This window comes from Chamaea fasciata, unplaced genomic scaffold (assembly GCF_029207755.1).
Source record: "Chamaea fasciata isolate MVZ Bird 193981 ecotype frontalis unplaced genomic scaffold, bChaFas1.0.hap1 SCAF_3, whole genome shotgun sequence".
Lineage (NCBI taxonomy): Eukaryota > Metazoa > Chordata > Aves > Passeriformes > Sylviidae > Chamaea > Chamaea fasciata.
Genome location: NW_027094088.1, coordinates 107,025,140 through 107,038,502, shown reverse-complemented (window position 1 = coordinate 107,038,502; position 13,363 = coordinate 107,025,140). Strand labels below are relative to the sequence as shown.

The window sequence follows — 13,363 nt, the reverse complement described above, 5'->3', positions numbered from 1 at the left end:
TTCAGATGGATTTAGTTCCCTTATCTGTTTTACTGCAGGAACAGTAGTGCCGGCACAAATGAGGCAGTGGAAATGCTATAGCTGGCTTTGGAGGGAGAAATGGCTTTGTTAGTGGAAGCTGGCATCTCACTTTGCTTTTTAAGCCATTGTGGAACTGTGATCTGTTCTTTCTTGCTGCTTATCTCTGACTGCAGTTGAGGACATTGTGAGTAGAAACTCCAGAGAATTTCAAGTGGACTATTTAGTGCCTCTTGGTAAGGAATGTGGAGTTACTGGAAGCAGCTAAATTACTGTGGCAGGTACATAGATATCCTGGATGCTGTATAAAAGAGTGTAAGTTGCTGGTTATAAGTGATTTCTCAAGGCTTTGAGTTACTTTACACACAAGACATCAGAAAGATGTTGAGGGTTTTGATCATGGAAGAAAATCTTAAAACACGTGGATTGCTTTAAGTGGTTCTTGATACTGCAGACTGAAAATCTAGATCCATGGTGATCTTGCTCGCTGTGAGAATCTTCTTTGGGTTTTAATCCCCAGGAATTCTTTATGAAATACTGTAACAACAGAGAATTTACTGTTTGATGTATGTCAGTGTTATCATTTAGTGACAGAGGATTCACGTTCTCTGATGGGTTTTAAGCAGTGTGGAAGCATGGGAGGGTCTTTTCTGCAGCGTAAAGTGAACTTGTTAGCCTCAAATACTGAACTGCAGTCATGGTACTGTAGTAGTCAAACTACAGAAATTTCAAGAGAAAGATTTCTGCTGCATCTTATTAGGGTTCTTCCACATTAAGAGAAGCAGATTTGCTTGTTAATAGTTGACAGTCTTTGAATCATCTAATTATGTCTGCTTTCTTTTCCACTGTTAATTTTATTTTTCTGTAGTCTACAGTTCTGTCACTGTACTGCTGGATTTGGGGGACAGTAACAGTGACTGCATACCTCAGCTCCAAAGCTTCTGTACCATTCACCGTTTTTTTTGAGATATCTTTTCCTGAGATCATAGTAAACAGAAAGGTCACCTCTAGGTCTTGCAGAAATGCTTTGGGAAAGTGGGAAGGAGTTGAATTTTTTGGTTCATATTGTTTAGGATGTTTTTAAGGTTTTTTTGCTATCACTGTTCTTTAATAGCCGAGAACAGTCCTCTGCTCTGGACAGGGTTGGTACTTATGTCACCAGATGATGTTGTTATTAGTGTATCTGACTGGAGAATCTCTAAGCAGCACCTGTCAGTGGGCAAGAATTCAGAATTTCCGAAGGTCTGCTACAGGTTTCATTTTACTTAACGTCATCTAGAGGACTAGTTCTTCTGAAGTTAGGACAAGTGCAAAATTTCTTTTTAATCATGCCTAGGGGAAATTCTGTCTGTCTTGTTTATGGGTCTTTCAGATGAGTGAAATTGTCTTAACACAGGAATGGAAGAATTGAGGAACTTCACCTACTGCTTAACAAAATGTTAATTTGTATTCAGTGATTAATAGCACTTGAAAAAACTGTCTGCATAGGTTGTCCATCTTAGAAAAAAAGAGCAAGGGAAGTTTAGTTTTGATACCAACTTCATGTGAACCTGAGTGAAATGTTAGGTGTGACTTGTGATCAGGCAGATATTTATTGTTACTAAAAATGCTTATTAGTGATTTACAATAAAGCAAACCAGACAGAAGCTAGAACTGAAATCTCTTGGCAGATCTGTAGAGGTTATGTGAAGATTATAGAGTGAATAGTTGACGAATTTAGAAGGCAAGTGAATGTATTCATGTGTGAATAATTGCTATTATAATAGTTTGAGTTAGAGAAACTCAGTTCTACGAAACGGAATTCTTCTGACAATGGTATTTCCACTGCCTCTGGCACAAATACTGCCAAAAGACTGGGTATCAATGGGGAGATTTCTGATGAGTAGTTTTAAAAGGAGTAATTGAAAGGGTATTAAGGATTTAAATTGCAATTGTATGTACTATGTTTTTAAACAAAGTTCACTCAAAGTTTTTTCTTCTGTAAATAGCTGTCCCATTCTGTTACCTACAGGAAGCTGATAGTGTGTCATGAATCATACTGACTAGAAAATAAAAAGCTTAGTATTTCTGCTCATGATACTTTACAATCTTCTAAAATACAAACATTAAAGTAGTGAAGAGGGGATTCCATATTCAGTTTATTTTTTAGCAGCTATCTGTTAACCCATTAGTTCGTCCCCACTGGCCCTTTGCATCAGTTTTGCATCAGTTTTACCCTGTGGGAGCTCCTTCATCCTTTTAAAGTCATAATCAGCTGTCCTCTAGGATTCAGTTTCCTGCCTCATATGGCAGCTTCTCAGATCCATGATGCTCTTGAAGTAGCGCCTTTTTACTTCCAGTAAATATAAAGGGGGCCAATATAGGTGATGAAATCTGGTGTCAGTGTCTACAATTTGTCACATGGGTCTCTGGTCCATTAAACACTTCTCCAACTTGTACCACTTCCTTAACTTAACTGGGAGAGTTAAGCAGGACAGAAAGACTCGTGGTGGGTTTTGTTTTTAAACGCTGTATTCCTTGCCCAACTTTTCACTCATTTAGAGGCTTGACTCTGTGTAAAAGAAAATTCTTCGTAACAATGTTTTGGTTGCTAAGGATCTGGAACTAGAATTTCCTCTCTCATCCCAGAAGACATAGCTGCCTCACTTTTTGTTGTTGCTTTGTCCTAATTAAAACAGCAGTAAAAAAACAACGTGCCTAATGTTTGTTCAAAAATACTGCATGAGACACTGAGTGAGCTGGACTTGCTGACTCTCACTTGGGAAAGATTTGAAATATAATGAGATGGGTAATACAAGGATTAATTCCATTTTGCTTTAAAGTGATTTCTTTCACACCTAAGAATTTTAGGAATGTACTTCTGTGTTAAGGCAAATTATGGATTCTCATCCCCAGTGGAATTCACAGTGTGGACAGAAGGGATGCACCAGTAAATATTTGAAGTGCAATTCACTGGTGTAAAAGATGTCAAATATACTTCACAATATATAAGATGTATCTATCTGAATTACAGGAAAGTCTGCCTAAACAGCCAAAAATCAGTGTATCTTTAAATATTTTAACTTATTTATTTATGCATTTAGGATGTACTAGATTTCCTTTAAAAGACTTCTACTCTCCTTCAGTGTTTTATTTACCTATCTTTGGAGTTGCACTGAGGCTCAATCCATTGCCTAATAGAGTATTACTTTTATTTTTGTATGTAAGTTTATGTTTCCCTGTTTAGTTTCAGATTTGCTGCTTCAGTGATTAATGGAAATATCATGCACAACCTAGGGAAAAAATACCTGAACTCCTGAAAAGTTATGTGAGTAGGTTGTAGTTCATCATCTGTAAAAGAGTGACACTCACTGTAGAAGTCACTATCAGATCTTGAATATAGCTGGAGAAAGGGGATTCCCCCCCCTCAAATCTTGCAGTTCTCCATAAAGATTATTAGTAACAATAAATACACAGTCCAAGTGAGACTGTTTTTATTGCAGTGTGATTATATCTTTAGATAGCTTTAAAGCTAAAAGGTTAAGATTTACTCCTAATGTAGTTGTTAAACTACCGGCTTACATACAGCACTCACGGGGAGAAGTTCTGAAGTACAACTGTGCTTCTGAGTGGCTGTGAATTAATTCTCAGCACTTGTACCTGCATAGTGCTTGTATCTTCAAAGCAAGATCTTTGAAACTCAGTGTGTGGTTGGCAGACACAGCGTAGGACTTAATACCCCATAAATCAAAGCAACTTAAAAATATAAAGAACATTATGGAGGTGCTCAGCATAAGAGTTCACTTTGAAGTGGAAGGAAATTTGTCAATCTCTGGTTACTATTGGCTGTGATTTTCATTTATAGTAGTTGGGCACAACTTAAGCAATTTCGCAAAAATAGAACAGTCTTTATCATTGCTTGTATTTTAATGTAGAAGCTTCACTTTTTCCCAGTGTCTTCCTTCCAGGGTCTTCTGAGCTTTGTCTAGTTAGTGCTTTTGAAAAGGATGTTGACAATAGCATTAGGTTTGAATGGTCTTCCTTCTGCATTTGCTCATCAAATTACAAATGTGTCCCAAAGCCTTTAGATTGGTGCCTTAGTTGTATCTCACTGCAGATAGGATAATAAAATAAAATGGCCTTTCTGAAAAATAGTTTCTTATGTAATTTTTCAGAGGCAGAGAGAATACAACTAAGAAATAAGAAAAAGTAACATTTCATGGAGAAATAATGAAAAAAGGATCACATGTGTATGTGGCTTCAAGTTGAGTAGCACAACATGGCCCTCACAGCTGCCCCTGGTTGGAGTAATAGGTTGGATCAGAGGCTTCCTCATATCCATTCCAACCTGAATTATTCTGTGAATCCATGGATTGCACTTTCATTTGTTTTATTGTATAATCATTTCAAATCACTGAGGAGCTAAAAAGGGAAAAGGAGAGTAACTGTCTTTAGAGTCTGCATTTTTGTTGCTTAGCTGTTCTAAGTAGGAATTTCTTGTTTCCATGGTTTAGGAAGGAAGTGGATGACTGAGTGTCCACTCCTTATACATCTGCAATTCCTTGTTACCTCTGATTTGTTCACATTCAAATCAACAGACACCTTATTTTTACTTGATTGCCTCACACAGCACCATATTCTTGTATCCTGGTGTCTTTACTGAGGGTGCCTGTGCATTTAAAAGTGTTTGTGTGTTTGTTTTCAGTTCGAATAAGGAGAAAATCAAGACGGCGCTCTCAGTGGGGCAAAGGCATTATTAAGAAGAGAAAAGTCAATAATTTAAAGAAAGATGAAGATGATGCAAAGTTTGCTGATGATGAAAATCATGGTGAGGACAGTAAATTGCTGGAAAATGGAGAGCTAGAGATCAGCACTGACTGCATTGAAGAGAATGGAGAGGAAACAGGAGATCTCTCTATGACAAATGATGAATCCTCTTGTGATATTATGGATACAGATGCAGAGCAGAGGCTTAACAATGGGACATCAGGAAAGGAAAACAATTTTGCATCCACAGAAGAAGAGAGCTCAAATGAATCCCTGTTAATAACTGACAGTATTATCCTGGGTGCTGAAAAGGAATTAAGGAAGGACTCTTCGTTGAAAGGGGACTGTGTGAATGGAGAGACATCTGTACACAGCTCCGAAGGTGTACCTGTTGCAGCCTGTCATAATGGTAAAGTAGAATCACTTGATGCTGTTTCACCCTCTGACAACAGGGATGGGTCTAGTAACAAGCAAAAATCTTTATCTGAAGATCAGCCAAAGGAGAAAATGGGAGCTTCCAGTGAAAGTCAAACAACAGATCTGGTGCAAGCTGAGTTACCACATTGCAGCAATAATGAGAAAACACTACAGAGCACAGACACTGAAACTAAAGACGCTGAGGCAGATAAAGAAGGTATAGCTTGTTTTCCATGGTTCTGGCTTTATCTCAGTGTCCAAGTTAATGTGTGTATTTTTCAGTGTAATATCTTATGTTACAATTATTATATAGTGATATTTTATTAATTGCTGACTATTTATTTGAAACTCTTAGTATGTTTACAGCATTTAATTCCACATAGAAAAATCAGAAGTGCCATCTTGATTTGCTGTGTTATTATCTTAGGCAAGAAAGTGTATCTCCATACTAACTCTACTCTGTTCGTATCTGTCAGCTTTGTGGGAAATACTGAGATAACATTAAAACAATAATTAAATATTTTAAAATATTATAAATAGTGATAAATATAATACATCTTTTGGTCGATATATTCTGTCTGATTTATATTTTGATCTACATGATAGATACTGACTTGTTTTGTTAGACAATATGATAACAGTATCAATGACATTGGATAAAAAAGAATAGAAATAAATAACGTATTCCTTTAAAAACTTGCTCATAGCAAAAGTTGAAGCAGTTTAACGCAAAGCAAAAGCCAGTTTGTTGTTTATCTGTTGGAGAAGGTATCTGGTTTTGGAGTCACAGAGAACACAATAACAGTGTAGAAAAAGGATAAGAGAAGAAGGAAAATCCTGGTGCTGTGTGAAAGAAGGGGCCATGTCCTTTGAAGACGAGAGAGTTTCCTCAGGGAACAGAAATAGAAGCCTTATGCATGATTGCCTTTTTAATGAGCTTTCAGAATTATCTAAAAGAATGAAATCTTTACTTCAAAAGTTAGTGCTGAGATTTACAAAGTAAATGAGCTTTAATGAGAGATCTGAATTATGAGAAGATTACTGTGTACATGTTGGCTGTGTTTGTACATACATATTTTCTCTAAGGGTAAGGAGAGTAATACAAGAAAGGTCCCAGGAATATCACAAGAAGAGCATGATGTGTCAAGAGCCTTTATATTTCTGAATTTGGTAGGTGATTTTGTACGCTTTAGGATAGTTGTAGTAGCAGGGGTCCTCAGAAGAAAAGGCATTTAAAATAGTTGAGGAGAAAAATAGAGAGTGAATGTAGGGAGAGTATAAGGAGATAGGAAAATATCTTGTTCTTTGCAACAGGACTGCTGAATAGCTTGAATTCAAAAGTGGAAGAAAACAGAAATTTGTAACAGAAGCATGAGGTTTGGAGTAGGGCAGATGTTGGAATACTGTGGTGATGAAGACATGGGATGCATTAAAGATAAAAATGAAGATTTGTTTCACTTGAGCAGAAAGAATTTCAGCATTTGCTTGGTGTGTGAACTTGTCTTTGAAGCTGTTTAATTTGTTGTTGTTGAATAGAAAGATACAGTGAGAAATCTCTTAGTGGAATTCAGGTTTCATTCAAAGTTGGCACTTCAGAGTTGGGTTTTAAAGATTGCCAGTTTTGTGTGCGTCTTCTGAACTATGGGTTTGTGCACCTGTAAACATTCAGAATTCAGCAAAACTTATGAATAATGTGCACTGGTACAGTCTTGCTTGAATCAAAACAACCCAACTAAACTAACTAACTTAAGCAAAATCAAACCGAAGTGGAGAAATACGCTGCGTTTTGTGGGACTGACAGTGCTGATAATCGTTTTTCAAATTACAGGTTTGTTCAAAGGCAAGAAAACACGAAAAGTTGCTGTGGAGCAGTCAAAGCCCACAAGTTTGGAGCAGGTTCCAGAGGAGCCTTCAGATCCCTTACCTTCCGTGGTTGTTGACCATGACAGACTAAAGGTAACAGAAGTGAAAAAATAAACTGAACTATTAACAGACTCCATGAAAAAAAGCTTCCTTTCTGTGTTCTGAAGCAACATTCCCTTTAGTTTTGACTGCAAACAAGTACTATGATGGTAGTGACTTTTGGACATGATTTGTTGATCAGTGTTTTTTGGATGAAAAGTTAATAAAACTACAGAATCCTTACTGTCCCATCATTACAACCCTTATAATCCAGTAATGACACGGCAGTCCACCCTTTAATTGACATTTTTGCAGGTATTCATATGTGTTAATTGGCTGTGCCAGGTACCAAGAAACTGCTGAGTGTCTGGTAATTGGGGGTTAGCATCATCTTTTCCTGTGTAGGTGGAGAAAACTTAGTGGATTGGGGAGGAAATGGGAATTTGTGTTGATATTTTGGCATTATAGACTGCTGGTTAATTTCCTTTCAGTTTTTTTAAAGCAAAGTTCAAATAAAATTTGCTGTCTTATGTTGTAAAAAGTAGCTTGACCTACCGTGACCTATGAAATTTAGATCCCATTATCTGTGGAGTACAGATGATAATCTCTTTGGAAACCATAGAATTGTTATGATAGGAGAAAAAAGATCTTAAATGTCACTCTTTGCTACTATGTAAAATACTTTTACCTTTGTTATGAGAAATTTTACATGGTGATGTGTCCTCCTTTACCCCCTTCTCTTATTTTGTTCCGTTTATCAACATTTGTGGAAGTCCAAATATTTTCATGTGGTGGTAGTTTTTTTTTTTTCCCCTGCCACTCTTAGTCATTAAAAACATCTGCTTTAGCCATCAAAGCAGTTTTTCAGGTTTGCTTTTTTATAATGACTGGCCAAGATGAAATAGGATGAAGTAGTATTCCGAAAGAACAAACATTGCCCCAGCTATACTGAGTAAAAGAATCATAAGACAAGAAGAAAAGTGTGGGTATAAGCAGAGAAGTGAAAAGAGACATCAAGTCCTTTTTGTATAAATATTGAAGCAGTGGATTGGTGATACCTAGGTGTGGTTCATTTCATTTGTACGTATCCCTTCGAAGGAGGGTTTAAGAAGGACATTGCATTGTGGATTTGTCCGTTAAAAAATTCAAAAAATCGTTCTAGAAACCTTCTTAACTTCACCTTTTGTTGTTCCAACAGAAACTGCTTGATTTGGTGGTTAAGAAAAGTGACAACCTGACTGTTGACCAGCTGGAGAGATTGTATTCACTCCTCAGTCAATGCATCTACAGACACCGTAGAGACTATGACAAATCACAACTTATAGAGGTGATGTTGTACAGCTTCTTTTATTCTTTATCTGAATATTGTGGGATAGGCTTTTCAGAAACAGTTAATCTGTCAATTTATTGTTCTACTAGCAGGCAAAACCTTTAATAGACTTTGAAGAAGGTATCTATAAAAAGAATAAAGCTTAGTGTAGTAACTTGGAAACTGGCCGTTGTTTCTAAGAATGCTTTCAGCAGAAGAGATTTAAGAATTTAACCTAAAAGAAGGGAGTAGAAAGAGGAGAGAATACAGCAGCATGAGTAGCACATGCTAGCAGAGTAAAATGGAGTAGAAGCAGTTTCCATGTTTGTGACATGGCTAACAGTGGATGTAAAGTGGTGGTTTCAAAGGCAGCCTGACCTGGCATTGCTGCAGTTGCCCTGAATTGTGTTGGTGTAACTAGGCCAAAACCAATTACCCCCCTCTGCTCCATGCAGTTTGCAGATTCTGACTTTCATACAAGGCCTCAGAAGTGTGAACACTCTTGATCAGTAAGTACAGCCTTGAGAAGGTCAGTGCAGCATGGTGGAAGCCAGGTGTCTGCCTAGCCATCATCCTTTGTCACTGAAGTGTTTGCCCTCCAAGGCCTCCTGTACATGAACAGCAAATTGGTGATTTCACCATTGGCACAGGCTGTTGCCTGCTCTGGGTGTGCATTCCCCTCCATCACCACTGTTCTAACTGCAGAGGGGTTTGGATCAGCTTGCTGATTCAGATGATAACCAGCCCTGCTGAGAAAAGGACAACAATTGCTACTTTCCAGTTGGATCACTGAGCACTAAATATTTTTCTCCATGAATAATTTACCACAAAACCTGGAAAAGCCATAGTGGAGGGTTCTGTAGAGTTCCTGCAGAATACTTCTCAAACCTTTTTCATGCTGTTCCCTGCCATATTCACCTAAAAATGTGTTGAGAGTCTGTGCAAGATGTTAGGTAGATTAAAAAGGCATTTGTCCAGCAGGAGTGTGTAGAGACCGATCTTTACTTTGATTATCCAAACTGTGCAGACATGTGGTTACAGCTGGGTCACCAACAGCATAAGTGTGCAGTTAAGGCTTGAACTCATGCAGTGTGCCACTGCAATGCTTTCCTAATGTATATTGAGCACATTAATTATATAAGTGACCTTAATAAACCTTGATTTTCTCATAGACTGTCATAGTAGAGTGCTCTTCTGCATTAATACTTCTTTAATGAGTTCCCTCTTTTATCATATTTTGCTAGCAGATAGCAGCTAATAAACAGAAGCGTCTGTTTTCATATACTTATTTGTTCAGATTAAAAAAAGTATCACAGTAAGTACTACTACATAAAGTAACTCTGTTTCTGTCTCTCTGTATTTATGAACAGTTAATGGTCTGTGTCTCTTGCAGGAGATGGAAAGAACAGTTCATGTGTTTGAAACATTCCTGTGAACTCGACAAGATGGGTGGGTTTATCCTCTCAAACTGCTCATGGGAGAGCAGTCCTCTGAGCCATTCAGTTTCCATTTGCACCAAGTATGTGCAGAGCCTTGGTCTTAAGTGCTCTCTCTTTTTGTTTCTGTTGAATTTGGTGCTATTGTCTCAGGTACCTGAAACCAACCAGCCTACAAGAACCAAACGGAACTTCATATAGTTGTATCTGATATAAATAAAGAATACAATGCCACAGCTTGGAGATTTTTGGTGCTACAGAAACTGTTCTCATTCCTGCTCTTGTTCACTCTACATGCATTATCTTTGGGGAAACTTCAGGCAAAGTGAAGACCAACATATACAAGAGGACTGGAAAGAGCAGATCTAAGTTGAATATTTTTAAACAGGCAACCTTTTTTATTTTTTTTTCCAATTTTTCTCTTCTCTGGGGTTATGGACAAAAAAAATCTGTCCTAAAGAAGGCAGTGATGCATTGTGGTAGGAAACTTGAGTAACTGGATGTACAGTGATTTGGAGATGAGGCTCTCTAGAACTGCCTTTAATGTGCCTTTTAGTCAATTGAGAAAGATAAGGCTAAGCAATTTGTTTGGATTATAGCAAATGGCAATGTTAGAAAGCTGTCTGCAGAATGAAGATCTCCAAAAGGATGAATTGTATTCTCTTCATTGGATGGCAACCAGTATTATGGTTCTATAATGCCTGTCTTACTCTACAGAACTAAACTAAGACACACTGAAAAAGCCACATACTTTACCAAAATGGTGAATTTCCTTTTTCATTGGTGTATATATATTTGTTTTAGAAACAAGTTACACAGTGAAACTCTTCTGTGTTGCTAAAAATGAAGCATTTTCCCAACATGTCCTTGTTTTCCAGTGCGAGTTCTCTAAGGAAAGCAAGGTTAATACTGGCAGGTTTCATTGGGAAGGTCTGTTTTGTAATATAGCTTGCACTGTGCGGTGCAGGCAAGAAGACACTATAGTTGGTCAGAGTCCTGGAGCCCAACCTCAGTTGAAAATAAAACTTCTCTTAGGTTTCACAAGTTGTTCCATGCAAAGCATTGTTACTGTGGGGAGGATTGGAGGAGAGCCTTTTGAATCCATCTTTTCTAAGAGTTCTCTGGGTCTGAATTGTGTAGTTCAACACCTTTCCTTTCTGGCAACTGGAGAGAACAGTCTAGGCAGTTTTCATGTTTTATCACAAGCTCGGTATTAGAACATCACCTGGGCTGGTTTATTTCACACCCATGTGGAAAGTGTTCTAGAGCAGTTGGCTGGTGTTCCCATCGTGAACCATTCATTGTGACTGTCCCTACACAGCTGCAGAAGTGTCTGTCCAGAAATATGCAACGCAGTGTGATTAGTTTTTAAACAGAGAAAACAGACTACTGCAGAGATACTGAGCTACCTCAGCTTTTTGTATTTTAGTTACCAACAGTGTTTATGGAGGACTGTAATCACGCTGCTCCCGTGTACAAACCCCGGCTTAGGGACTTGTCTCCACCTCTACGGCTCATCCCAGGGTAGTGCTGCAGAGAGAGAAAACATGGGCCTTGGGCTACTGCAGTAATCCAAAGTGCTTTGTCCATTATGGTTAAACATCAGTCTATCTTAGATCTTTTTCTCCCCTGGATGCAACTGTTTTTCTTCATAGGTAATGGCAGAAAAAGGTTTTAAGCATTCATGTACATCTAGTTACACCTAAATGCAACCCATGCAGAAACACTGTATTTTTTAGGTGGGAAAGTGCGATTAAAAACAACAAAAACAAGCAGAAAACACATTTTAAATGAGATTCTTTGATCTCAGATTTGATTATGGGATTTTTTTCCATGTTTCATTTAGTATTTATTAGCCTCATACCTGTTTGAGATATTTATGTGTCTGGTACATTAACAGCATTTTGTATTTTGATGGAAATTGTTACAAACTTTAAGATTTGATTAAATGAAATGTAGCAGATTTTTTGTAGCAAGTTTCTGATAAAAGGGTTTTTTGCAAGTCTCAGGTTCTTGCTGCAGAATTTTTTAAAAATATTTATTCCAGTTTCACTTACTCAAAGAAGTTTTTGTTCAAGTAACAGCAGCACTTGTGGAAGATAGAACTGCATTCATTTTTAAGAAGATAATAAATTTATATAAAATAAAACAGTTGAGAATTTTAGTCACCAGTGAGTGTAAAAAGCAAGTTTAAGCTAATGCCTAGCATTAAAAAAAGGTTCTAAAAGGTCAGGTTTCTAAAGGAAAATTTTTACTGTCAGTTGTTGATTGGGAAAAATCTTTAAGAGGCAACTTTACTAATTGGTGGCTGCCATGTTGTTTTAGAGAAACGTAGCTAAAATCAGATGTTCTAGTGGACAGCTTACCTAAAATGATATACTCGCCTTCTTAGCCCAAGTAACCACACTTCAGTTTTTGTTTTCCTTTACAGATGTCTGGTGGTTATAGAGTTTAAAAAACCTGTTAATCTATCCATGTGGTCTAAACTTGTTTACTCTTTGTATGTTTTTGATTTTTTTGCCACATAGCACTGGCAAGAGTTTGTACAAATTGACCTCTCTTCCTTGTTTCTTGTTGTGAAAATTGCAAATAAACTCCTGTGTGAGTCCTTGTGCTGGACTCTGTGGAATGTGGCCAACCAGGAGGAGGAGGTTTCCTTGGGGGTCTGGGAGGGGGCTGTTTTGGAGTGATAGAGGTGCTCTTGGGTGATGGCTCTGGAGTTAATTGTATTTGCAAGCTTGAATCTCACCTGTGATTATTTTTCTTTGTTTTGTTTTGTGTCCTCTGTATTGTTACTTGATTTCCTCATATGCCAATGTATTTATAGGATTAATGGGTTTTGTAATATCTTGTCTTCCTTTTTTTTTTTTTTTTAAATTAAGTTGGTGAGTCAGCGCTGGTTTTACCTTCAGTCTCCTGAATGGCAGGTCCTGCAGCTGATAGTCTTTTGTTTTTGTTTTATTTTTTAATCACAACATAAGCTTGAATTTGGGCTTGTACTTGCATCTTTTGTATCTTGTACATTGGGTTATTTAGACATTGGGGCGTCCTGTTTGGTTTCATTAACGTGTGTCTACTTTGTGGATTAAGTAGACTTCCTTCATCAGCTATGGTATATTTTGGATTCTATAGTTTTATTCAGAATTGTGTTTAAATTGATGTTTTGCATTTTGACTTCATTTTACGTTAGTTTGAAGTAAGTTATTTAATTTTTTTGAACTTCTGGAAATTTTGAACATTTTACTGTAATTTGTAATATAACTGCTGTGAAATACTTGAATAAAGATGACAAGAAAACACAGCTTTAGCTCCTTCAAAAATGTATTTAAAAGAAATGCTGCCTCCTGGCTGATAACAGTCTTTTCCTTACTAGACCTTCTTGGTTTTGCAGTTTATATGTGACACTTTGGGATCTTGCTTTTTTGCAGGATTAGTTATTTTGAGCAGTTTGGTCCAACTTCTGCTTTCAGTATTTGTCCGTTAGAGAAATGGCTTCTAATTACAGGGTTTTTTAAAGAAAAGATTCTTTCCTTTC

The 13,363-nt window shown here is 37.3% G+C and overlaps 1 protein-coding gene across 2 annotated transcripts in view; it reads left to right on the top strand.

Moving 5' to 3' along the window:
• ATAD2B (ATPase family AAA domain containing 2B) overlaps positions 1 to 13,112 on the top strand; it is a 73,685-nt gene extending 60,573 nt beyond the window's left edge. For both annotated transcript variants that reach the window (XM_066180002.1, XM_066180001.1), the window contains exons 25-28: positions 4,703 to 5,398; positions 7,010 to 7,137; positions 8,282 to 8,410; positions 9,786 to 13,112. In XM_066180002.1, coding sequence (XP_066036099.1) covers positions 4,703 to 5,398; positions 7,010 to 7,137; positions 8,282 to 8,410; positions 9,786 to 9,827 — 995 coding nt within the window. In that variant the 3' untranslated portion in view covers positions 9,828 to 13,112. The remainder of the gene's footprint in view (positions 1 to 4,702; positions 5,399 to 7,009; positions 7,138 to 8,281; positions 8,411 to 9,785) is intronic.
• The last annotated feature ends 251 nt before the right edge of the window (positions 13,113 to 13,363 follow it).